The sequence below is a fragment of the Aspergillus candidus genome (genome assembly GCF_002847045.1).
Source record: "Aspergillus candidus strain CBS 102.13 unplaced genomic scaffold BDW47scaffold_20, whole genome shotgun sequence".
Taxonomy (NCBI): domain Eukaryota; kingdom Fungi; phylum Ascomycota; class Eurotiomycetes; order Eurotiales; family Aspergillaceae; genus Aspergillus; species Aspergillus candidus.
In genome coordinates this window covers 314,553-336,408 of record NW_020194025.1, presented here as the reverse complement: position 1 = coordinate 336,408, position 21,856 = coordinate 314,553, and the positions used below count along the sequence as shown (strand labels likewise).

Here is a 21,856-nt window from a genome sequence, read left to right as displayed (position 1 = left end):
TGCAGCGTCAACTGGAAATGCATCGTCAATGGGAGATGCAGCGGCAATGGGAAATGCAGCGTCAACTGGAAATGCAGCGTCAACTGGAAATGCATCGTCGGTGGGAGATGCAGCGTCAATGGGACACGCATTATCAATGTCAGTACGGCGGCTGGTCTAGGGTTCATGGAAGATATCAATGTCGACAATGCCGACGCATACTGAGTAACTTCATCCTAAAATGTGAGCAATGTGGGTTAGGTGTCTGTGGGCGCTGTCGACGGGACAGTGGTCTCCAATACACCCAAAGGTGACTATTATCAGGCAATTGACATGCTCATGATTGTTACTGGCTGGAAGACTGTCTGGAATTGGTGGAAAGAGACATTGGATACTGCACACTTTCGATGTATCAGCATTGGCCAATTAGCCTCAGGAATTCAACGAATTCTATCATTTTGAGTCCATCTAAACCCCTGCGATCATTCAGGTCCAGTTCGAGGGGCCCTGTAATCTACCGCCGTTTGAATGGTGGTATCAAACACCTCATTGTCGCGTGAGAACTCCAGGTCGTCCCCGAGGTCCTCAAAGTCGTGGATGTACTCCCTAGTACCATCCCCTTTCCACCCCATACACAAGAGTCAGCAACAGAGTCATCTACCCCCTGTACATCCCTCTCATTCCGATTCGTGGAGCCCAACCCAGCGGGTTGTCAACATCCTCGAATCCCAAGGAGCGGAGTAGCCGGTATCGGTGGAGGCATCCCGACAGGTTGAAGAATGGCGTTTTCAGGCGACACCCGTTTGCTCCAATAAGGAGAGACGAAGGGGCGCCGCAGCCCTTGCAAACGCCCCTCCGTCTCGCTCCCCATATCTCAGCCGTCTCCAATCCAATCAGTCGTGTTTGCTTTGGGCTGGAAGGAGATTTCTCTCATCTCAGTTAGGCCACCTGCATGATTAGATAAGGCCAGGCTTTCCCCCTCCTCTTTTGAGATGTTTACGGTTGGTTGGGTTGAGATTGATGCCATCGGGGAGAAATTCACGTATACCTGGGGAGGAAGTGGGAGTTTAGTAGTAGTAGTATAGTAGTAGTAGTATAGTAGTAGTAGTATAGTAGTAGTAGTATAGTAGTATAGTAGTATAGTAGTATAGTAGTATAGAATGATAGTATGATAGTAGGTAGAGTAATATTATAGTAGTAGAGTAGTTCCTTCGAGAGGACTGCCTCAGGCCGCACTCCCGCTTCCCTCTCCTTCTCTCCCGCTCTTTCAGGCTCTCTCAGGCTCTCTCAGGCTCGCTCTCTCTCTCTCACCCCGCTTTACCATTTTTTCCCCTTCTAGTTTTTCACCCCTCTTTGTTTTTCTCTGTGGGAATCATTTCTGCAGTTTCTTGGTTTGTTCTCTCCTTTCTTCAACCTTCTTCCCTCTCTTCTCTCACTCACCTTTCGTGGATTTCCAGTACATAACAAAAGTCCTCGGTCTTTAAATGTAGGTGTACAAATGAATGAGGAGCGGGATGTTTGCTCAGTCCCCAGAATCCCCCCAGAACCCTTAATGATTTCGATCTTTGAGGGGCATTTGATCTATTTTCGATTTTTCTGAATTTTTTTTTTTTTGAATTTTTTTATTATTTATTATTTTTGATTTTGATTTTCCTATTTTCTCTGCCTGTGCAATTAGTCGCTTCTTCACTTCAGCCCCCTTCTGTCTTCTGTCTTCTGCTTTCTCTCTACTCATACAAGTTTCTTGTCGTTGATCTGAACCTTTTCCTCGTCATTACTTCCACACCTTTACTAACGGTGCACCATCTCTCAGTTATCTCTCTTAACTCCACGTTACAATGTCCAAACTCTTTATCGGGTTCGTTCCCACCCCCACCGGCTCCGATCGACGGATTCCGGTTCGTCGATTCAGTCAAGCTTCATTCCACTGACCTTTGACCCACCAGAGGCCTCGCATGGCACACCAATGACGATGCTCTTCGCGACGGTTTCTCCAAGTACGGTGCCGTTGAGGAAGCTGTCAGTATTCTCTCATACCCTCCTGTTTCTGTCTCATCGCTCACCCTTTCCAGGTTGTCGTCAAGGACCGCGACACCAACCGCAGCCGGGGTTTCGGTTTCGTTCGCTTCGCCAGCGACCAGGATGCCGACGCCGCCATGAACGCCATGAACAACCAGGAGTGAGCTTACCTTTTTACTTTTCTTTTTCTTTCTCTTTGTCCTTCTTTTTTTGGCCTCGCCATGACGGTCCGCCTTCGTCTGGAACAGAATGCTTACAAATTCAGATTCGACGGCCGCGTCATCCGTGTTGACAAGGCCTCGGAGCGCTCCGACCGCAGCGGCGGCGGTGGCTTCCACGGCCGTGGTGGATACAACCGTCCTGAGGGCAACGGCGGCGGCTACGGCGGCTACCGTGGTGGATACGGTGAGTTCTTCCTATCTTGAGTTCCAAATGCATGGAATGGTGGTTAACGTAAATTACAGGCGGCGGTGGCGGTGGTTACAACAACGGCGGCGGCTGGCGTAACCAGCAGCAGGAGCCTGCTGTCTAAACGTTGTCGATTCGGGTCTATCTGGCAAATCTTCGGTCACCATGCTGTGTTTTTTTTTTGAAAAAAAAAATCTTGCTACTCCACTACCCTTGCACTACCCAAGCGACGAGATACGATCCATGAAGGAAATGATGCTTAGCTTGATAATGGACGACACAGAATGGCGGGATGACGCGTACTCATTTTCGTTGATTTCCTTTTCTTTTCTTTCTCTTCTTCTCTTTCCATTGCGATGCAGACTCTCCCTGGGAGACCCGACTCTCCGCACAGCTCGATCACAGTGAAACATTGATATCTCACCCTCTCCCCATTCCTTCCTCCCTTCATGTAAACCCAACGTCTGTGGGCCTAATTGAGCACATGGGCGGAACGGGAACCGACCGACTTCGAACGATCTAATCGTGTGTAAGAAAGATGCCCTAACGCCAACGCAAATGAAGATACGTGCCGTCTATGCATGCATTCGAAGCCACCAAAAAAGCAGCCCCCTCTATATCTAATCTAAACCCTACGACCTCCCAAGCGACTCCCTAAGATCCCTCTCCGCAGCCTCTTCCTCCTCCCTCGCCCTCTCCACCGTCTCCAAGTCCTTAACCCGCCTCACCAAATCCGTAACATGGCCATCCGCACTCCCCAACCCCAGCCCCTCCAGCGCCTTCTCCAACAAATAAAGATACTCGGTGTTCTTCCCGCTCTGTCCCTCCCCACGCACCACCACCTCCGCCACATCCTGCTGCTCGCGCCGCGCCGGATCCCGCAGGAACTGCGGATTCGACGGCTGCCCGATGTAGACCATGCAGGTGAGGGGGGAGGCGTCGTTTGCAAGCGGGTGGAACGGCGTGTAGTGCACGCTGTAGCCGTCGATCTCGCGCACGTCGAGGTAGTCGTGGACTTCTTCGGCGTGCGAGGCTGGGATGTGGTATGCCGCGCCCCAGACTTTGGTATCTGTTGACTCGAGGTGAGATAGCTTTGGGTTGTTAGTTCTTTTCTAGATAGAAGTGGGGGATTCCCTAGGAAGTGATTATATGAGGGATAGATACATACCGGATCATCTAAGGTCTCCCAGAATTTCCGCTCGATGACGGTCACGACTCGTCCGGGGACTTCTGGCGTGCCTCGGTGGTCGGTACTGTCTGGTATTAGTTCATGATCACAGTGCTAATGAAGTCGTGTCTGGTGGATTCTTACCTGGCCTGTTAGGTAGAAAGACCTCATGTCAGTTTTGATATCTGTATTAAAAAACAACAGAGCAGACAGGCAAGTAGGAAGGGGGGGTAAATGGTGTAAACACACCTGCCAGAACCGGCGCACGTAGCCATCAATATATCCCGGTACTCTCTGGTCTATATATCCCATTAGCGTCAGTATATACAACTAAATCTCAAAGGAAATATAATACATACCATAATGCGGAGGAGGTTTCCAAATCAAACTCCTAAACGCAGATAGATATTATCAGCCATCATCGAACCCTCCTATCCCCAGTCCAAGTCGTGGTGGTATAGATCAGGCTGACTTACCCATATCCGAAAACCCAAAGATCGCCGGCGGGGAAATGATTGCGCCATGTGCGGCCGTCCGGGGGCGTCTGGTGCCCCGTTTCGCCGGATGTCATTGTGAAAGATGGGCGATGCTCTAAATGTTTATTTCCAATGTAGATCTATCTGTTGTCCGCTTGGGGTATGTATATTGGCAGTGGTCTATGTCGATTGTATGTTCAAGATTGCGGTGGGATGAAGGGATAAGTGCGGCGTTTGCATTGTTTGTTCTGCTTCTGTCTTGTGTTCTGGCCGATAGATCGTCGGCTGCGATTGATCCTTTGCCATCTTTTATACCGATTGAATGTATCATCTTTGTCTTTTTTTGCCAGTGATATAGTTTGAGATGGTATTTCAGTTTTGTTCTTTGAATTATACAACTATTGACTGTCCTGTACGACCCACTACGGCAGGGAATGATAATCTGTCATTGACCAACAACATCATCCAAGCTTTCATCCAAGACAATCACATTTCTACCTATAATACATAATAGCTTGGATATTTACGTCTCGTATCATATAAATTAATCCCACCATGGCGGGTCTTCTGCGTCTCCTCCGGACACAATTCACGCCACCAACCGACCCAACCGGCATCTCATTCGCAGGAAAGACCGTCATCCTGACCGGGGCAACAGCCGGCTTGGGCTTCGAAGCAGCGTTGAAGCTCCTCAACCTAGGAGTCGAATCGCTCATAATCAGTAGTCGCAATGCAGACCGCGGTCAAGCAACCAAGACTGAGCTCGAGGCGCGCACCAACCGACCCGGCGCGGTCTCCGTCTGGGAGCTGGAGATGGGCAGTTTCCAAAGCGTCAAGCGATTCGCCAACCGCGTCGACAAAGAGATCGACCGGCTGGACATCGCCCTCCTAAATGCCGGGCTCTTCAATCGCGAATACGCCACTTCCCCCGACGGATGGGAGGAGACGTTGCAGGTTAACACGCTGTCCACGTCGCTTCTCGCGCTCTTACTACTCCCCAAACTACGGGCCGGATCGACTGGGTCAGACCCGGCGCATCTCACCGTGGTGTCCAGTCAGCAGTTCGTGCGAGTTCAGGCGAAGAGCCTCCGGACGTCAGGCCCCCTGTTGGAGCACCTGAATGACCCGAGGAACTTTGCTGGTCCCGCGCAGTACGGTATCTCGAAGCTCCTGCTGGAGTATGTGCTCAAGACTGTCGCGGGCAAGATCCGGCAGGACGACGGCAGCGTCCCTGTTATTATCAACACCGTGAGCCCGGGTTTTTGCGCCTCGTCTCTCGGGCGTCAGTTCGATCGGTTTTACGAGCGATGGGTCACCTGGGTGGTCTACAAGCTCTTTGCACGCACTGCCGAGCAGGGGAGTCGGTCGCTGGTGAGTGGAACGTACCAGGGGGTCGAGGCGCATGGGAAATGCTGGCGGAGTGATGGCTATTTGGAGTGAGTGTTGAGCCTCTTATCCCCTACGATCTTACTCTGCTGACCATGACAGTGAATCGACAGCTCTGACAGTCGGTGAGGAGGGGAGGCAGTTCCAGGACAAGGCTTATTCAGAGATCCTGGCGGTGCTACAGGCGCAGTCGGCGGACGTAGATCGAGGACTGTAACGTACGAGGAAGATGGCGATCGAGTAATTATTCCTAAACAATGAACAGACATATACGCGTAAGACACGCCAGTTGGGGCGTCTGCCAGCCAGCTGGAACCAACTTGGGTATATCTTGGCGTTCCGGACATGAACGAAGGCGGGCCCCACGAGATCCGCAGGCGAGCAAGTCAATCCATCCACCGTCACCGGAATTTCTCCTGAACTCCTGACGCTTTCTGTCCATCACTTTGCCTACTCCCCCCCTCCTTCTCTCACGTTGTCGGGGGCTTTCTTCTCCCCTCACTTCTACGTCTCTTTCTCTTCTCTCTTAGACCCTCTGAATGTCCGCCTCTTCTACCTCCACCCCCCATTGAGTTCGTTCGTTACCGTCGCGCCCATTACGTCAGCTCGAACCCACGATGGCGTACAACAGATCCTACAATCCGGATGCGCTCCCTGCGTAAGTGAAGCTCAGCATGTCGGCGTAGTGTGCCTGTCATGGGCGACGATCACTAACTGACAGGCCAAATGCAACAGACATGCCGAGCCTGAACAGGTGTGAAGTGCCCGCCCAATCCAGCCAGCGCCAGACGCGCTGTCTAACCAACCCGCCTCCAGCCACCCCCGCAAAGCTAACCAGATGAGTCCCCAATGTCCAGGTCGCCCAGATGATGGGTGCCATGTCCACCGGTCCCCCCCAGCAAAAGCCGCCTCGAAGCTCACCCCAGGTCCACGGCGGTGTGCCAGCGCGAGTGCCCGTCTCCAGCGCCCCCTCCTCCCAACACCACTACCCGGCCTCGGGCGCGCGTCCTCTCCCCTCGCAACAATCGTACCATTCCAAACCGACCCCTCCAATGAAGAACCCCTACAGCGCGAAGCCGCAGCCTCCACCGCCAACCACGCAGTCGCGCCCGAATCTCCACCCGTCGCCGCCCCCACAGAACTACGGTTTCGGGCCCCCGCCCGCCCAGCGCACCCGTCCCCCACAAATGTCGCGACCGCCGCTGTCGCCCAACCCGCCTCCGCTGTCCGCGCCCGAGGACGACCCGCAACAGCTCTTCCCGCTCTTCCGGGCGGCCAACGCGTCGCACACGGGGGCCCTAACGGAGCTCGAGCTGGGGTCGGCGCTCGTCAACGGCGACTTCACGTCGTTCCACCCGCGGACGGTGAAAGTGATGATCCGCATGTTCGACCGCAACAAAAGCGGGACGATCTCGTTCGACGAGTTCGTGTCGCTGTGGCGGTACCTGGCGGCGTGGCGGGAGCTGTTCGACCGGTTCGACGAGGACCGCAGCGGGCGCATCAGTCTGCCGGAGTTTGAGAAGGCGCTGGTCGCGTTCGGGTATCGGCTGAGCCCGTCGTTTGTGACGGTGCTGTTTACGACGTTCGAGAGCAAGGGGAAACTGATGAGCGATCCGCGCAAGGGGCCGGTGCAGATGGGGATGAGCTTCGATCTGTTTGTGCAGGCTTGTATCAGTCTGCGGCGGATGACGGATGCGTTCAAACGGTACGATGATGATCGTGATGGGTATATCACTGTCAGCTTTGAGGAGTTTTTAACGGGTGAGTTTTACCTATATCGTGGGGGATATGACTGGTTATTCTTGCTTACCCCTTCTGCACAGAGATTCTTCAGTTACAGGATTAGACGGTTGATGTTTTCTCTTTATTGTTTTCTGTCCTGCGCATGCGGTTTGACGCATGCACACAACACGTGGAACTACTGTATATACCCATATCAAACTCGACGGTGTTCTACTAGTCCTTACTTGGTAGATATATAAATCACCTAGTATATTCATATCTATGTATATATAGATATATAGAAATATCTATAGTTACCTGTAGGTATATGGAGATATCTGGTAGATAAAGATAGTCGGAGATAACCGACCGCAATCGCCGCAGCTTATCGCCGAGCGGAATCTCCCGCCAAAATCGCGAAAAATCCAAGCTTGACTCACTCAACCAGGAGTCATTTCCTCATCTATTTTGGATTTTTCACCCTCCCGGCAGTAACACAAGTGATACAACACCCAGAAAGATCCAGACAGTCTCGCCAATGTCGGAACCTCAGAATCCTCTCGGGGAAATCCACACAAATCAGAACTCGCCCGATCAGACCGCAAAAGAAACAGCGGTCTTGAATAGCTCGGTTTCTCCGCCGCAGTCGTCCACCGATCAAGACCGAGGTCACAATGAGTCCGGAGAAATGAATGAGCAGAACGGTGGAGGTGAGGGCGCAGGGGAGAAGGATGCGGAGGGCGCTGCGCTCGATCGCACGCCGTCGCAGGCGCAGAAATTGGGCAAGAAGAATGTCGCTATTGTCATGACGGCGCTTTGTGTATGTCTCCCTTGCTTCTCTTTGGACGGCTGGCTGCATACGATATGGATCATGGATTTGATCTGATGGCTAACGTGGTTGGCATAGTTGGCGTTGTTTCTTGCAGCTTTGGACATGGTCGGTTTCCCTACCCCGCGTGCATGATATATCAGAAATTGAAGCAGACGACTGACTCAATCGATAGACCATCGTTTCCACTGCCTTGCCCACCATGGCCGCCCATTTTCACGCCTCGGAAAGCGGATACTCGTGGATGGCCTCGTCCTACCTCCTCGCCAATGCCTCGTGCGTTCCCCTGTGGGGGAAAATCAGTGATATTTGGGGGCGGAAACCCATCCTCCTCCTGGCCAACATGCTCTTCCTGGCATCCAGCTTGATCTGCGCGCTGGCCATCAACCTGCCGATGATCCTCGCGGGCCGCGCCCTCCAGGGCATTGGCGGCGGCGGGATCATCGTGCTGGCCAACATCAGCGTGTCGGACCTGTTCAGCGTCCGCGACCGACCCATGTACTACGGCCTCTTCGGCGCCACCTGGGCCATCGCGGGCGCCCTGGGCCCCATCATCGGCGGCGCGTTCACAACCAGCGTCACCTGGCGCTGGTGCTTCTACCTCAACCTCCCCATCGGCGGCGTCTCCCTCGCGGCGCTCTTCTTCTTCCTCCACATCGAGTCCAGCAAGACGCCCTTCCTCGACGGCCTCCGCGCCATCGACTGGGTCGGCACCCTCCTCATCATCGGCGGCACGCTCATGTTCCTCTTCGGGCTCGAATTCGGCGGCGTCGACTACCCCTGGTCCTCGCCCACCGTCATCTGCCTCATCGTCTTCGGCGTCTTCACCTGGACCCTCGCGCTCATCTACGAGTGGAGATTCGCCAAGTACCCCGTCATCCCCACCCGCATCTTCAACAACTGGCACAACGTCACCATCCTCGTCATCTGCTTCTGCCACTCCTTCGTCTTCATCGCCGGCTCCTACTACCTCCCCCTCTACTTCCAGACCGTCCTCCTCGCCACCCCGATCCTCTCCGGCGTCTACGTCCTCCCCATGGTCCTCTCCCTCTCCGTCCTCTCCGCCGTCACCGGCATCTCCATCAAAAAGACCGGCCGCTACCGCGAACTCATCGTCGGCGGCCTCTTCTTCCTCACCCTCGGCTACGGCCTCCTCATCGACCTCAAGCCCTACGCCTCCTGGTCCCGCATCGTCATCTACCAACTCATCGGCGGCATCGGCGCCGGCCCCATCTTCCAGGCGCCCCTCGTCGCCCTCCAGGCAAACATCCACCCCGCAGACGTAGCAGCCGCAACCGCCACCTTCGGCTTCCTGCGCCAAACCTCCGCCGCAATGTCCGTCGTCCTCGGCACAGTCATCTACCAGAACGTGCTGGGCCAGCAAATGCCGCGCGTCGCCGCCGTCATCGGGCCCAAGAACACCGCCGCCATCGCGCACTCCTTCTCCGGCTCCCAGGCGCCCCTCATCCGCTCCCTGCCCAAAAACCAGCAATCCGCCATTCTCACCGCCTTCAACTTCACCCTCTCCCGCATGTGGATCTTCTACACGGCTATCGCGGCCGCCGGCCTCATCATCAGCCTGTTCATCCGTCCTGTCGTGCTCAACAAGAACCACACGGCCGTGAAGACGGGCCTCGCGGAGCAGGAGCGCGCTAGGTTGGAGATCCTGGCGGAGAAGCGGGATAAAGACCAGCGGAGGAAGGAGGAGGTTTAATCCCCCCCCCCCTCCCGCCGCTCTAATCATATATATATCTATATACCCTTTTCTTTTTCTTCCCTTTTGATCTGTCTCTTGTTACATAATTAATTCCCTTTGCATGGGGTATATCTATAGGATATATAGTTTGTTTGGTTTAGTACCACCATTTCGGTCCGTTTGGGATAAGTTGTATGGGCGTAGTTAGATACTCTATTAGTGATACTCAATGCGCCACTGAAGTCATACATTCAATGAGATCTGACATGACGCTCTCAGAGCTCCTCCAGAATCGTCTTCCTCTCTTCCTGCAAATAGCATAATGACTTGTTATAGATGATATGATAAAATGAAACCAGTGTATTCCACACCTAGATAGTAGTCACATTTATTTACATTATTCCACAGTGGTAATAACCAGAAACCCAGATCCAATCACGAACAAAGAAAAGAAACACAGAAAGAAGAAAAAGACAGACAACGCCGCCCCAACCCGCCCAGCCGACGAGAGTCAAGGTAGATCGATAGATAGGTAGATAACGTAAGGTAACAGTGTTTGCCCCCACCTCGGTGCGGTGGGGTCCTTTTTAGTAAGACATCGGTGCCTGATCCCAGATGGACAGGACGATACCAGTGCAGACAAATCTACACTCATGCAACAAAGTAGAGAAGATAAGGAAGGGGTATATGGAGACGTGGAAAGAAACCAAGGGGACAAAAAAAAAATCATTCAAGGAAGGTCAAGAGAAACCACGCCATAGCTCGAACGCCATGAGATGCCAGAGACACGACAGACGGATAGTCATAGGAAACAGACCAAACCACAAAAATAAAAATAAAAACCAGAAGGCAACTACGTTTTGGTCTTTTTGGAGGCACCCTCACCGCTGCCTCCCCCCTCCGGACTCTTGCGCTTCTTGTCTGGCTCGTCGTCGCGGGAGAAGCCCGGGCCGGTGGGCCCCGACGGGGTCGGGAAGGTCAGCGGGCTCGGAAGCATGTTGCTGTCGGGCCCGGACCGGCCGAAACCCCACTCGGGGAAAAAGCTGGAGGGTGACGGGAGTAGCGCATCCGAGACGAACCGGCTGGGCAGCGCCGAAATGGGGGTCTCGATGTTGTTGTTGGCGCCGTAGGCGGCGGCGTTCTGCGCCGCGGCGCCCGGGGGCGGGGGCCGGGCGAACGGGTTCGGCGGCCCCTGGGCCCCAGCGCTCAGGAGGGCGCCCGCGGAGGGGGACGGCGGCGGGAGGACGACGGCGGACGAGGAGCCATCCGGGTTGTTAGCCTTGGCCGGGGTGAGGGCCTTGTGGCCGGCGGACGAGGAGTCGTCGGCGGTGGCACTGCCCGGCTCCGAGTGTTCACTGGGGATCTGCACCTTGAGCTGGGGCCGTTTGGGGGCCACCGCCGACCCACTGTTGGTCCGGGACGGTGGCTTGAGCTCGGCGGACGCCGTCCCCCGGGGCGTGTCGGTGGCGGCCCGGCGAGGGGGCGGCGGGGCGGACTGCGCCGTCGCTGTCGACCCGACGGCGGGAGATGCCTCCCGCGACGCCTCCCCGGCCCCGTCCGTCGCGTCGGGGCGCGGCGACGGAGGCCCCAGCCCGAAGTGACGCGCCAGCACCGAGCCGCGGTCGTCGATGGGCGTGAAGATGCTCCGGGACTTGGAGGAGAGCGACCGCGGCGGATGCGGGGGGTGAGACGGGTGGGACGGGTGGGACTGGTGGGACGGGTGTGGGGGCGGCTGCGGCGACTGGCTCCCTTCGATCTTCACCGGGGGCGCCCGGGGCGGTTGGTCGGTCGCGGGGCCGTCAGGCATGGAGACCGTCCGCGTGGGGTGGGGCGGCGGCGGTTCGGTGGGAAAGGTGGGAGGCATCGAGTTCCGCTGGTCAGGCAAGTAGGCGGGAGCGACGGCGGGGTGCGGCGGGGCTTGCGACAGGGTCAGCGCGGGCGCGTGCTGGGCCATGGCATGATGATGCGGTTGCGGAGGCGCGACGGACTGGGGCGGCGGGTGGTGATGGGCCATGGTGTGCGGGGGCATGGGCCCGTGGTGGGCAAACTGGGCGTAATGACCGGGTCGCGGCGGGGCCCCAGGGTGGTAGACGGAGGGATTGGGCATGTAGGTGAAGCCGTTCTGCGGGGGTGGCGTGGCCTGGTGGTGGCCCGGAGCCAGGTGGCCGCTCACGCGACGGAGGTTATTGCGGGACGAGGGTCGCGAGACGACCTGGGGCTGGGGGGTGCCGTGACGCGGGCCGACGGGCATGCCGTTGGGAAGGGGGGGTGAGGCGGACGGGGCATGATGGACGTGCTGGAAACCGGGATGATGTTGCATGTGCGGCGGGAGCATGGGGGGTGGATTTTGGGGGGGAGTGGGGTGCATGTCATCGGGGGCCGGGGTGTCCTCATCGTCATCGTCATCGTCGTCGCGCTTCCCAGAGAAATCTTCGGGGCCCTTGTGCTCGTGGGGAGGGCCATACTACGGGGGGTCAACAACTTTTTCTTTCGGGGAGGGGGGGGGAGGAGACGAACATATTGATAACGATTTAATGTCTCATGCATGTCACATGACGAGAACTCGTAGAGCTTCTTGTTGGAACCAAAGATGATGACGGCGACATCGACGGAGCAGAGGACAGCGAGCTCGTGCGCCTTCTTGAACAGACCGCCCTTACGCTTGAGGAAGGTACTTGGGGGTGGTCAGAGAGGGATCCCTGGAGAGATGGTTGGGATCAGAAGGAGGGGAAACATACACGGAGCGATTGCGATCATCTTTGATCGCCTTGATTTCGATCTTTCGTCGACCCATCAGGGAGGAGTGGCGACTGAGGCGCGGAGGGACGATGAAACAGGGGGAGGGGAAAGGGTTGGATCAACCAATATGACAACCAAAAAGGGAGATGACAGGCAGGAAGGCCAGAGCCAGAGGATGGAAAAGCGAGTGGAGAAGCAAGATAGTGCTTAGTGAAATCGGGGGGGGGGACAACCTTAAAAAAGCGAGACTATTTTTAGCACTGGAGGGAGAGAGGGAGAAAAAGAGGTGGAGAGAAGGGGAAGAAACAGGGGAATGAAAGAAGGTCGTAAATGGGAGGGTAATAGACAGGGAGGGAATAGGGAGAGAGGAGAGAATGGATGAAGAGAGAAGTTGAAAGAGAAGAAGAAGAAGAGGAGAAGAGAGAGAGAGAGAGAGAGAGAGAGAGAGGAAGAGAAGAGATGGTTGGATGATTAATGGGATAAATCCACATAAAATAATACAAATAATCCAGGATGGAATAATGAAGTGGAAACCTGAGGCACCTACCGTGGGAGAACGACCGGGAGAAAAGAGACCGGGAGAGACCGGGAGGGGGAGAGAGAGAGGGAGGAGAGAGAGAGGAGAGAGAGGAGAGAATGAGGGACTCGATGAAGTGATGAAGATGATGAAGATGATGATGATGGACAGATGGGAGACAGAGTCGACAAGAGGTTGATGGAGAGAAATGACAGCGGATGCAGAATTCTATTCATAGATCGTGCCTGACCGCCTTGGTGTCTGGGCCTGAGGCAGGTCCATCTTATAGAATGCCTTCTGACTTCATCTCTACTCCAGAATACATCTCTATTATTATCTCTATATTATTATCTCTATATACCTTGAGATGTATATCAATACTTGATCCATATCAGCAGTAATCAATACTAATAGTCAATAGTATAAGAGAAAAGAAAAAAAATGATAGATAAATCGTCCCAAGGTTTCCCGCGTAAAATTAATCCCCCCTGAAACAAGTAGATCCTCTTCTCTCTCTCTCTCTCTCTCTCTTCTTCCTCTCTTTCTTCACTTCATCTCTCCTTCTCTCTCTTCTCCCCATTCTCTTCTTTCTTCTCTTCTTGCCTCTCGCTCATGGTCTTCCCCCCTGTTTCAGCCTGTCCCCTCTGCTGGGATTGATCAGATCTGTATTTGTATTCATCCTTCCTCTTTGGTCTGTTTTTTTTTTTACCTACTCCACACTAACCTGCGGCCCCATCTGGCTGCAGGTTATCATCGGGCCACCTCGTTGTCACTGGATCTTTCTTTTCTCTCTCTTCTCTTGTCTGTGCTTCATCCTCTTGTGTCTGTCTCGTTTCTCTCCCTCAATTCCATCCCCACTGTCATCTCGTTGTTGTCATCATTTTCCCCCCAACGTCCCCCCCCCCCCCCCCTTCCCTGCTCCCTTCCCTGTTCCCTCCCCAGATCCTCCCAAAGATCCCTCCCTGATACATCCCTCGCACGGTTCATCCTGCAGTCGGACATCCTTCTGGATGAAATTACAGGACCTTAAGACTTGATTCGAATTTTCTATCTATCCCTTTCCTTCTTTCTTTCTTTCTTTTTTTTTTTTATTTTCCTTTTTTCCCCCCTTCACACTCAACGGAGGGACCGTTGGATAGACTTTCAACTCCCGCGACTTCCCCTCCAATTGAACCCCATTCTGGCGTGTCTCCGCTGCAAAATGCCCTTCTTCACCCGTGTCTTCCGGGGCAAAGACGCCACCGCTTCCAAGAAACCTTCCAAACCTTCCCCTCTCGACGATGCCGGCCCTCCGAAACCCTCCTGGACCGATGCCTGGCAGCGGACGGAGGTCGCTCCGGAAGAAGTACAGGATCTATTACGCGCCTGTACCAAGGAATTGAAAGCCAGAGGTATGTGGACAGGGCCCTTCCTTGACGTCAAGCTCTCTTTCCCCACCCTAGGAGCCTGCGTGGCATGCGGACCCATTCTCAATTCTTCTCGACTCGTGGCTGATCAATCCCAGCCCTCCAGATCCCCTTCCTCCTCCTCCCCTTCCGTCCCAGCTCCGATGCCAGCGCCGCTCGCTCCTTCATTCGCAATTACTTTGACCAATCCTTCAAGAATGGCGCTCCCGTCACCGGCGAGACCTTGTCCCGAGAATTACGCCTGTCCGATCCGACGGTGAGCCCCCCCCCCTACAAAATACCTCGACCCGCTGTGGAAGACCTCCGCGCTAATATTATCTAGGTCCTGTGCAGCGTCCTGAAATGGTGCTGGAGCCGACTCCCCGGCGGAGTCGTCACCTGGGAGGCCTACGAGCTGTTCAAGGTCGGCGAACAAGACTCTAACCTCGCCCGCGACGCCTTCACCACCTTCATCCCCATCAGCGTCGACTCCGACGCCCGCGCCAAGATCATCTTTGACTTCTTCGACCTTCTGGCCGCCATCGCCGCCCATGCCAAATCCAACGGTCTTGGTGGCCGCAAGCTCTCCCGATATGCCGGCTGGTGGGCCTTTGAGCATGTCGATGCCGCCAAGGGTTTCGAGGAATCCTACAAGAGTTGGGCCAGCGCCGCCGATGCCACCAGTCACCTCTTCTTCGCCTACCTCCGCTCCCTCTCCCCCGATTCCGCCCGCGGCGTCAACAGCATCGCCACCCTCCCCATCACTTTGCAGTCCCTCGTCCAGGCCACCGAGTATCCCCCGGAGACCCCCACCCTCCTCCAGGTCACCACCACCAAGGTCGTCATGATCGTCGACACCGTCTCCCCCACCCCCGTCGCCCTCTTGCGCCGCGCCACCAACTTCGAATACCGCGACAGTGACCACCACCTGCAGGAGTTCGCCGCCTACGACGACCCCCTCCGCGCCCTGACCGACGAGTGCCTCCGCGTCCTGCGCTCCATCGCCGCCGCCAACCCCTCCACCGTCCCCGAGGACACCCCGGCTGCCCGCGACGCCACCTGGTCGCGCTTCGAGGACATTGGCTTCGGCGGCAGTCTCGACTCCGACCTCGACACCAGCTCCCCCCGCCCGTCGAGCCGCGGCGGCAGTGGCCGCTCCTCCTCCGCCGCCGCCGCCACCACCCCCATGGCCACCGTCCCCCGCGGTCGGCCCACCACCCCGTCCTGGGCCGATTTCATGTCCTCCGGCTTCGCTGACGGCAGTGGCATGAAGGGCCCCATGGCCCCCATGCTACTGTCCCCGGACAAGATCCTGCCGCCGCTCGAGGCCGTCCGCGGTCAGAGCTCGCAGTCGCACCGGCGCCCCCTCGACTCCGATTCCACCATCGAGCCCGCCGAGCTGGCCAGCATCACCACCCTCGATCTCGACGACTCCTTCTGGTGGGTCTGGATCAGCAGTCTGGCCGGCGAGGAGCCCGCCGTTCGCAAGGCCGTCTTCGGCCGCTGCGCCTTGCTCGAGACCGTCCTCCACGGCGCCAAGTGGCTCGTCCTCGAGGAGCAGGTGCCCGGTGCCGCCCCCGAGCCGGATCCCGGTGCCTACCTCGTCGAAAAGAAGCGCTTCCTGGGCTTCTCCACCCGCAAGCGCCTGGGCCGCCGCAAGTCCTCCGCCAAGCGCACCGGAACCGGCGCCGAGCCCTACGACCCCCGCACCGGCAACCCCGCCCCGCAGAGCAAGACCAGCATCGCCCCCGACCAGCACGCGCGCATCCAGGCCGCCGCCGCCGCCCTCCAGCGAAAGCACCGCGAGCAGGAGGCCGAGGCGGCCGGTCCCGCCCCCGAGGAGCCGCCCCTCTCGTCCAAGGTCAAGACTCACTCCGTCTTGACCCTGCAGCCCTCCATCATCGGTGAGGCCTCCCAGGCCATGAAGTGGGCCAGCAACTACGACAAACACACCTACCGCACCGCCTACATGAGCGATGCCCGTGCGGGCACCGGGGCCCCGACGGACGACGACGCTCCCGCCCGACGTCCGCCATCGCCATCGCCCCCGGCCCGCAGCACCACCACCACCACCCAGGGGCCCCCGCCGCCGCCGGCGGCCTCATCCCCGTCCCCGGTTCCGCCACCCAAGGACGTGACCCCGGCGGGCAGTCGCAAAGGCAGCACCACCCACCCGCCGCTGGAGTCGGCCATCTCGTCGGAACCGACCCCGAAGCCGTCCACCGATTCCACCGATTCCCGCCCCCGCCTCAAGAAGAAGCCCGGCAACTCGGCGTTCAAGAGCATGTTTGGTACCACCAAGAAAAAGAACCCCGAGGCGGCGGCGGCAACGGCGGCGACGCCACCCGTGAAACCCACCGGCGGATCGGCCGTGGCGGCCGCCCGTGCGGCCCTCGAAGACAAGGCCCGCGCGTCCCAGGCGCCGCCGCCGGTCCGTACCGCCTCGCACGCACCGTCGACCCTCCGCAAGCAGCGACCCGCGCCTGTGGCCGCCCCCGCCGCCGCGGCGGAAGCCCCGCCCCGCCCGGAGTCGCCTGTCTCTCCCATCTCGCCCGTTGCGCCGCCGGCCCCGGCCCCAGCCCCGGCCCCGGCCCACCCCGCGTCGAATGGCGGCGACCACCCCCGACGGGACGCCGAGTACGACGCCCTGTCCCGGGTCGACACGAACGAGAAGGCTGCGGCGGATCGGGAATTCTCCCGATTTGATCAAGGGCCCCTGATGGACCAGCCCGCGTTCGCCCCCGAGTCCCCGGAATCCGAAGCCGTCGCGGGGCAGCCCCGGCCGTCCGCTGAGGCTTCCGGCGCGACGCCCCGAGCGTCGGAATCGTCGGCCACCCCGGCCAACCCCTCGTACGACCGCTGGGCGCAGATCCGCCGGAATGCGGCCGAACGTGCCGCGCAGTCGGATCCGGCCCAGATGAGTGGCACCGACGACGGAAACACCAGCGAGGAAGAGAGTAAGTTCACCACTTGGCGCTCATTGGAGGCGTCGATCACTAACACCGGTCTAGGTTTCGAAACCCGCGCCGCGCGGATCAAAGCCCGAGTAGCCGAGCTGACGGGCAACATGCAGCAGCAATCATAAGCTGTTCTCCTCATTTCTCCTTCTCAATCCTTCTTTCCAATTCTTCCAATTTCCGTTCCACCCGCTTGACAGCGTTCCTTTTGTATCTTGACTTCTCCTTCGGTTCACCCCCCTTCACGACTTCTTCTCGCGTGCATGAGCCCAACATGCCATCCCGCAATTCTGCGCCAACCAGGCAGACGAATGACGGACCTACGCCGCAATGCCTCACTCACGCACGCACTTATCATTCCATTCTTCTTTCGTTTCGACCGTTCGTCTCTCGACGGGCGTTTGAGACGACCCTTTTTATTTCCAACCCTTATACCTGCTTTGGTTTTTGATTCCCCAATTTTGCTCTGCGCTGATTTACTCGGTCTTTTTTCCTGTGTTTACTATTCTTCAATTGATTGGATGGACGTCTTGACTAGATTGTCTATTAGTTTTTTTCTCTATTTACTTTTGTCTTTTTTTCCCTCGCTTCCCTTCTCGTCTCCTAAATATATCCCAAGATCCTGAGTTCAACTTCGTTCGCTATATAACCCTATATAAATATTTATATCTAGTTTGTGATGGTTGATAGTACTAATTAGTGAAAGTGAATCGTTTGTGCTACTTTTTTACTATGTTCGTCTTTGATTCTTTTCAAAAACGCTATAAACTATGTACAAATACGCTGAGAGATAATATACAAAGTTAAAGTAAAGCAAACTGAAACAGACGAGGTAAATCAATTAAACAACCCAAGACAAGGTCAGTGCTGAAGAAACAAGATACTATAACAATATCTTCGTATATACTTTGTTTCCCGTCCCGTCAGGTCACAAATATATAACTCAAATCTACCCGCAACACACTAGAAGAGTAGGATGAACAACTCCCGTCTCTATTTATCTATCCATCATCTATCTATATTTCCCCTTTACAGGATTTCTCTAAGACAGAGACCAAGAAAAATAAAGTCAACAAGAAGATAGAAAGAATAAGAAGGTAGAGACAGTCGAAGGAATTGAAATCAGACAGAGCAGAAAATGTATGTATGTATGTATGTAAAGTAATTAAATTGAATCATGGACATAAATGGATGAGATCAACATCGAGATCCAGAATCAAAGGCAAAAAGAAGACCAGACTCTAATTTGAAATCAAAATCAACCATAATGCAGACATGCATGGATGGAGGGATGGGTATCGAATGTACAGGCAGATAGACAGGCATGTATACAAGGGATAAGATGTGGCATGGGCCAATGACGAAGAAATACAAAAGGGGGAGAAGAGAAAGATCCAAAAAAGTGAAGATAATAGAGTAATAACAAGATGTATGAGGTAGGTAACACATGAACAAGAAGGGGAAGTAGACATGGACAAGATGTGTGGATAGATGGTAAACAGTAGTCTAAGTAAGAGATGTTAAGACAGAAGGGGAATGGAAAAGAAATATGGGAATGAAACAGGAAAGAAAAGAGGAAGGTGTCTTTATCTTCCCTGACTGTATGGACATCTCTTTCTCTTTCTTTCTCATCTAATATCTTCGTTGTTTTGTGTTTTTTGCTGTGTCGTCTATAACGTATACCGCAACCGTCTCGTGGCCTCAACAGCAATAAGCGAGCTCAACGAGCCAATGAACAAACAGATGGAGATCGCATTCGGCGAATCCTTGTCCAGGTTCATCCACTGCGCATCGTTATTCGGCGTCGAGTCGTCGGGCTTCGTGCTGCCCGGTTCAAGGATACTGAACACGATCCAGCTGATGAAGGTGCCCACGAACTGCGGGAGCGTGGTGTACACGTTCAGCACGCCGAGGTAGATACCCGCTAGCTCGCCCGTCGACGGGATGTTGGAGGAGGAGCCGCCTTCGACGTCGCTGTCTTCGCTGTCCGTGTCGTCGTGGTCGTGGTTGAGGCGGAGCACGTCGAGTTCGCTATCGGCTGCGTTGGCGTCGCCGTAGGCGCCGGCCGCGCGGAGGCTGGACGAGGTGATCATCGTTACGCCTGAGCTGGTGGGGCGGTGGTTGGGGCCCAGGGCGAGCTTGTTGATTTCGACGCCCATGAAGGCGAAGGGGGCCCAGCAGGTGATGGCCCAGGGGATGCCGCAGAGGGCGACGAGGAAGGTTGCGAAGGCGCGGGAGCGCGCGAGGGGGGCGAAGATCATTGTTGCGGCGAACATGATGTGCGAGATGAGCCAGGTTAACTGGAGGTCGGGGCGGTAGGCCATGATGCGCTTGAGGAGCGCGGCGATGCCGGGGGGTGGGCGGGGTGTGAACCGCGGCCGTTTGCTGTCGGGGGGTTGGACGCAGAATGGGAGGAGCACGGAGCCGATGAAGGTGATGGAGGAGAAGACTACGAGGGAGAGACTGCCGACGCGGCCGACTTCGCCTAGCATGTCGCTTGGCTGGATGGAGTCTTTGGGGACTTCGAATCGGAAGTAGGTCTCGCCAACCCAGGTCGTGCTGTAGAAGAGGAAGGGGAACCAGCCTATACATGTTAGGGTCGAGGTGTCCAGGTTGTGAGGTATTCATGCGATAGTAGGCAACGTACCAATCCAAGCCCAGAACTGCGCCCAGCAGATAGCTTGAATCCGCGGCGGCAGATCCATCGTCGTCTTAATAAGCTGCGAGATAACTTGAAGGGTTCCGGTCTTTTCGTCCGAGTCTCTGCGACAGGTTAGCATAAACGCCTGAGGAATAATCATCTCCGGCGACGCACCTCGCAGTGACCAAGACCCGCTCTTTCACGCAGTAGGACGTGACGGCGACGGCGATGAGCAACGACAGCGCCGCAATCACGGTCATCTGTTTGAACTGTGTGTCTCCGATGGTCGTCCCGAAGATACTGACGGTGTCGATAGAACCGATGACGTATCCAATCAATTGACCGATGGCCGACATCCGAGTGGCTGTATGGGTCAATGTCAGTTACCATTCTGCTTTGGAGGACGGATCCAAGGCCTACCCCACGCTGACCCCGATTGCTGCGAGGAAATGGGCAACGTATCCACGATCAAGCTGCGACAGCATGCTTGGACTAGAAGGCGATTAGAAATCTTGGACCGGACAGAGACCACAACTCCGACACTCACCGATATTGATCGCAAAATCCACGGCGTAGATGCTGAGAACCGCGAGGGCGATAGTCGCATTGTTGGCCTAACATCCAGTAAGCGGCTGAGACGCGGGATATAGTACGTAGGAGGCGCGAAAAATGGCACTCCTCACCTTCTCCGCATCCTCCACAAAAAGTCCAACAATTTCCGACGTCCAGCCTAAAACCAACAAACACCCAGTCACAACGATCGACCCAAAGAGCATAAACGGCCTGCGTCTCCCCCATTTAGACCGGGACCGATCCGCAATCACCCCAATGAGCGGCTGGATAATGAGACCGGACAACGGACCGGCAATCCACACAAGCGACGTCCGCGATTTAGTCAAACCGAGCTGCAGGAGATACGGCGTACAATCTGTTCACCGACGAACGAAAGACCGATGAGTAAGAGTAACGGGCGAGGGAATCCGGACGACCGGGCTCAGACGGAGCAGGCGGGCTTGGGCTTACAAGTCATTTCAATCCCCCAGGTGAACCTACACCGCGAGACAAAAGAACCACGTCAGTACGGGCCCCGCGAAAGGAAAGAACAGGAATCGCTGTTCAAAAGAGCTAAATCAAACATACTGTAACCCCAACAAACTAAACGTCAACAGCGCCATGCGCATCGACTCCGTTTTTCCCTTGATGGACGGAGAGCCCACCCATCTTGCAGCTTGTGGCATCTTTCCTTTTTTTTTTATTGTTGGAAAACCCCCTTATCGTGTCGAGATATGTACACCCCGCATGCGCTGGTCACCCTCACGGAGCCAGCCCTCTCTCCTTCCCGCGAACCGGGGGGGCCGGATGGGCGTCGGTTCGGGCTGTCGCGTGCTCACCACCAGACCGGGGTACAACCCTGCAACGCCTGATCGATCGCGGATATTCGGTGAGATGCTCGGTCGCGGTGGGGGTCCGGGTAGATTGATGGCGTCCGCGGGGATAGAAAAGGGCGGGTTGAGGACGATTTGGCCGTCGCACGATCGGGGCTGTCGGAAGATAAAAATAGCAGCGAGGAATGGAAGGATGGTTGAGTTCCGCGAGACGGACGAGGGGCGAGAGTTGACGGTGGTGGAGAGTCACCCAGGCGGGGTAAATCGCGGGATAGAAAGAGAATAGACGAAAAAAAGTTCCGGGGCGAGACCGAGTGAGTGACAGCAGAATAGGGGAGTCAAGATAAGGCAGAAGGAAAAAAGACACAAGGATTGAAGCCAAGCAAGGTCAGGTCGAGGAGGAAAAGCCCACACAAACAGCCAACACGCATGCATGCGGGACTTCTCCCCCGGCCCGTCAAGGGTGGGAGACCCACTCGGGACGTTATTAATAGTTGATGTCCTGAAACAGGGACCTTTCCTTCATCTGTCTCCTCCATTCTTTATTCT

At 56.0% G+C, this 21,856-nt stretch overlaps 11 protein-coding genes across 11 annotated transcripts; 7 read left to right on the top strand and 4 right to left on the bottom strand.

The window, feature by feature from the left end:
• Positions 1 to 35: 35 nt before the first annotated feature.
• Positions 36 to 555, top strand: BDW47DRAFT_105328 (uncharacterized protein; the record flags this gene model as incomplete). Its single annotated transcript, XM_024812532.1, has 1 exon — positions 36 to 555. The coding sequence occupies one exon, from the start codon at positions 36 to 38 to the stop codon at positions 291 to 293; it is 258 nt and encodes an 85-aa protein (XP_024672406.1). The 3' UTR covers positions 294 to 555.
• A 715-nt stretch (positions 556 to 1,270) lies between these two features.
• BDW47DRAFT_28738 (RNA recognition motif domain-containing protein) lies at positions 1,271 to 2,577 on the top strand. The gene is made up of 6 exons (XM_024818663.1): positions 1,271 to 1,465; positions 1,793 to 1,837; positions 1,926 to 1,998; positions 2,052 to 2,158; positions 2,264 to 2,403; positions 2,463 to 2,577. The coding sequence occupies exons 2-6, from the start codon at positions 1,818 to 1,820 to the stop codon at positions 2,528 to 2,530; spliced, it is 408 nt and encodes a 135-aa protein (XP_024672405.1). The 5' UTR covers positions 1,271 to 1,465; positions 1,793 to 1,817; the 3' UTR covers positions 2,531 to 2,577.
• A 461-nt stretch (positions 2,578 to 3,038) lies between these two features.
• BDW47DRAFT_117389 (gamma-glutamylcyclotransferase) lies at positions 3,039 to 4,145 on the bottom strand (the record flags this gene model as incomplete). The annotated part of the gene is made up of 6 exons (XM_024815074.1): positions 3,039 to 3,497; positions 3,575 to 3,659; positions 3,719 to 3,723; positions 3,824 to 3,873; positions 3,934 to 3,965; positions 4,051 to 4,145. 6 exons carry the CDS (start codon positions 4,143 to 4,145, stop codon positions 3,039 to 3,041), a joined length of 726 nt encoding a protein of 241 aa, XP_024672404.1.
• Positions 4,146 to 4,407: 262 nt separating this feature from the next.
• On the top strand, positions 4,408 to 5,899 carry BDW47DRAFT_28708 (putative short-chain dehydrogenase/reductase family protein). Its single transcript, XM_024818662.1, has 2 exons — positions 4,408 to 5,486; positions 5,539 to 5,899. Exons 1-2 carry the CDS (start codon positions 4,606 to 4,608, stop codon positions 5,651 to 5,653), a joined length of 996 nt encoding a protein of 331 aa, XP_024672403.1. The 5' UTR covers positions 4,408 to 4,605; the 3' UTR covers positions 5,654 to 5,899.
• BDW47DRAFT_105322 (EF-hand) lies at positions 5,886 to 7,383 on the top strand. The gene is made up of 4 exons (XM_024812531.1): positions 5,886 to 6,094; positions 6,172 to 6,190; positions 6,294 to 7,197; positions 7,260 to 7,383. The coding sequence occupies exons 1-4, from the start codon at positions 6,054 to 6,056 to the stop codon at positions 7,280 to 7,282; spliced, it is 987 nt and encodes a 328-aa protein (XP_024672402.1). The 5' UTR covers positions 5,886 to 6,053; the 3' UTR covers positions 7,283 to 7,383.
• A 250-nt stretch (positions 7,384 to 7,633) lies between these two features.
• BDW47DRAFT_105321 (major facilitator superfamily domain-containing protein) lies at positions 7,634 to 9,707 on the top strand. Its single transcript, XM_024812530.1, has 3 exons — positions 7,634 to 7,978; positions 8,066 to 8,095; positions 8,163 to 9,707. The coding sequence occupies exons 1-3, from the start codon at positions 7,697 to 7,699 to the stop codon at positions 9,699 to 9,701; spliced, it is 1,851 nt and encodes a 616-aa protein (XP_024672401.1). The 5' UTR covers positions 7,634 to 7,696; the 3' UTR covers positions 9,702 to 9,707.
• Positions 9,708 to 10,023: 316 nt separating this feature from the next.
• Positions 10,024 to 12,477, bottom strand: rlmA (SRF-type transcription factor RlmA; the record flags this gene model as incomplete). The annotated part of the gene is made up of 3 exons (XM_024817346.1): positions 10,024 to 12,147; positions 12,201 to 12,357; positions 12,422 to 12,477. The coding sequence occupies 3 exons, from the start codon at positions 12,475 to 12,477 to the stop codon at positions 10,537 to 10,539; spliced, it is 1,824 nt and encodes a 607-aa protein (XP_024672400.1). The 3' UTR covers positions 10,024 to 10,536.
• Positions 12,478 to 14,140: 1,663 nt separating this feature from the next.
• On the top strand, positions 14,141 to 17,409 carry BDW47DRAFT_117385 (DUF1708 domain-containing protein; the record flags this gene model as incomplete). Its single annotated transcript, XM_024815073.1, has 4 exons — positions 14,141 to 14,330; positions 14,444 to 14,601; positions 14,668 to 17,281; positions 17,336 to 17,409. The coding sequence occupies 4 exons, from the start codon at positions 14,141 to 14,143 to the stop codon at positions 17,407 to 17,409; spliced, it is 3,036 nt and encodes a 1,011-aa protein (XP_024672399.1).
• BDW47DRAFT_105314 (uncharacterized protein) lies at positions 17,142 to 17,981 on the top strand. Its single transcript, XM_024812529.1, has 2 exons — positions 17,142 to 17,281; positions 17,336 to 17,981. Exon 2 carries the CDS (start codon positions 17,545 to 17,547, stop codon positions 17,905 to 17,907), a length of 363 nt encoding a protein of 120 aa, XP_024672398.1. The 5' UTR covers positions 17,142 to 17,281; positions 17,336 to 17,544; the 3' UTR covers positions 17,908 to 17,981.
• A 397-nt stretch (positions 17,982 to 18,378) lies between these two features.
• Positions 18,379 to 18,871, bottom strand: BDW47DRAFT_28673 (uncharacterized protein). The gene has a single exon (XM_024818661.1). The coding sequence runs from the start codon at positions 18,728 to 18,730 to the stop codon at positions 18,479 to 18,481; it is 252 nt and encodes an 83-aa protein (XP_024672397.1). The 5' UTR covers positions 18,731 to 18,871; the 3' UTR covers positions 18,379 to 18,478.
• Positions 18,379 to 21,650, bottom strand: BDW47DRAFT_105312 (putative sucrose transporter). The gene is made up of 8 exons (XM_024812528.1): positions 21,063 to 21,650; positions 20,946 to 20,971; positions 20,606 to 20,850; positions 20,470 to 20,536; positions 20,343 to 20,414; positions 20,097 to 20,286; positions 19,929 to 20,044; positions 18,379 to 19,865 (listed from the first exon to the last, which is right to left on the bottom strand). Exons 1-8 carry the CDS (start codon positions 21,158 to 21,160, stop codon positions 18,952 to 18,954), a joined length of 1,728 nt encoding a protein of 575 aa, XP_024672396.1. The 5' UTR covers positions 21,161 to 21,650; the 3' UTR covers positions 18,379 to 18,951.
• Positions 21,651 to 21,856: the final 206 nt, after the last annotated feature.

Coding starts and splice junctions, on each gene's coding strand:
- BDW47DRAFT_28738 (XM_024818663.1), top strand. CDS start 1,818: ATGTCCAAACTCTTTATCGG. Junction 1,838..1,925: donor ATGTCCAAACTCTTTATCGG/GTTCGTTCCCAC, acceptor TTGACCCACCAG/AGGCCTCGCATGGCACACCA. Junction 2,404..2,462: donor CGGCTACCGTGGTGGATACG/GTGAGTTCTTCC, acceptor CGTAAATTACAG/GCGGCGGTGGCGGTGGTTAC.
- BDW47DRAFT_28708 (XM_024818662.1), top strand. CDS start 4,606: ATGGCGGGTCTTCTGCGTCTCCTCCGGACACAATTCACGCCACCAACC. Junction 5,487..5,538: donor CGGAGTGATGGCTATTTGGA/GTGAGTGTTGAG, acceptor TGACCATGACAG/TGAATCGACAGCTCTGACAG.
- BDW47DRAFT_105322 (XM_024812531.1), top strand. CDS start 6,054: ATGGCGTACAACAGATCCTACAATCCGGATGCGCTCCCTGC. Junction 7,198..7,259: donor CTTTGAGGAGTTTTTAACGG/GTGAGTTTTACC, acceptor CCTTCTGCACAG/AGATTCTTCAGTTACAGGAT.
- BDW47DRAFT_105321 (XM_024812530.1), top strand. CDS start 7,697: ATGTCGGAACCTCAGAATCCTCTCGGGGAAATCCACACAAATCAGAAC. Junction 7,979..8,065: donor TTGTCATGACGGCGCTTTGT/GTATGTCTCCCT, acceptor TGGTTGGCATAG/TTGGCGTTGTTTCTTGCAGC. Junction 8,096..8,162: donor TTCTTGCAGCTTTGGACATG/GTCGGTTTCCCT, acceptor CTCAATCGATAG/ACCATCGTTTCCACTGCCTT.
- BDW47DRAFT_105314 (XM_024812529.1), top strand. CDS start 17,545: ATGAGCCCAACATGCCATCCCGCAATTCTGCGCCAACCAGGCAGACGA.
- BDW47DRAFT_28673 (XM_024818661.1), bottom strand. CDS start 18,730: ATGTGTTACCTACCTCATACATCTTGTTATTACTCTATTATCTTCACT.
- BDW47DRAFT_105312 (XM_024812528.1), bottom strand. CDS start 21,160: ATGCCACAAGCTGCAAGATGGGTGGGCTCTCCGTCCATCAAGGGAAAA. Junction 20,972..21,062: donor TTTAGTTTGTTGGGGTTACA/GTATGTTTGATT, acceptor CTCGCGGTGTAG/GTTCACCTGGGGGATTGAAA. Junction 20,537..20,605: donor TTGTGGAGGATGCGGAGAAG/GTGAGGAGTGCC, acceptor ACTGGATGTTAG/GCCAACAATGCGACTATCGC.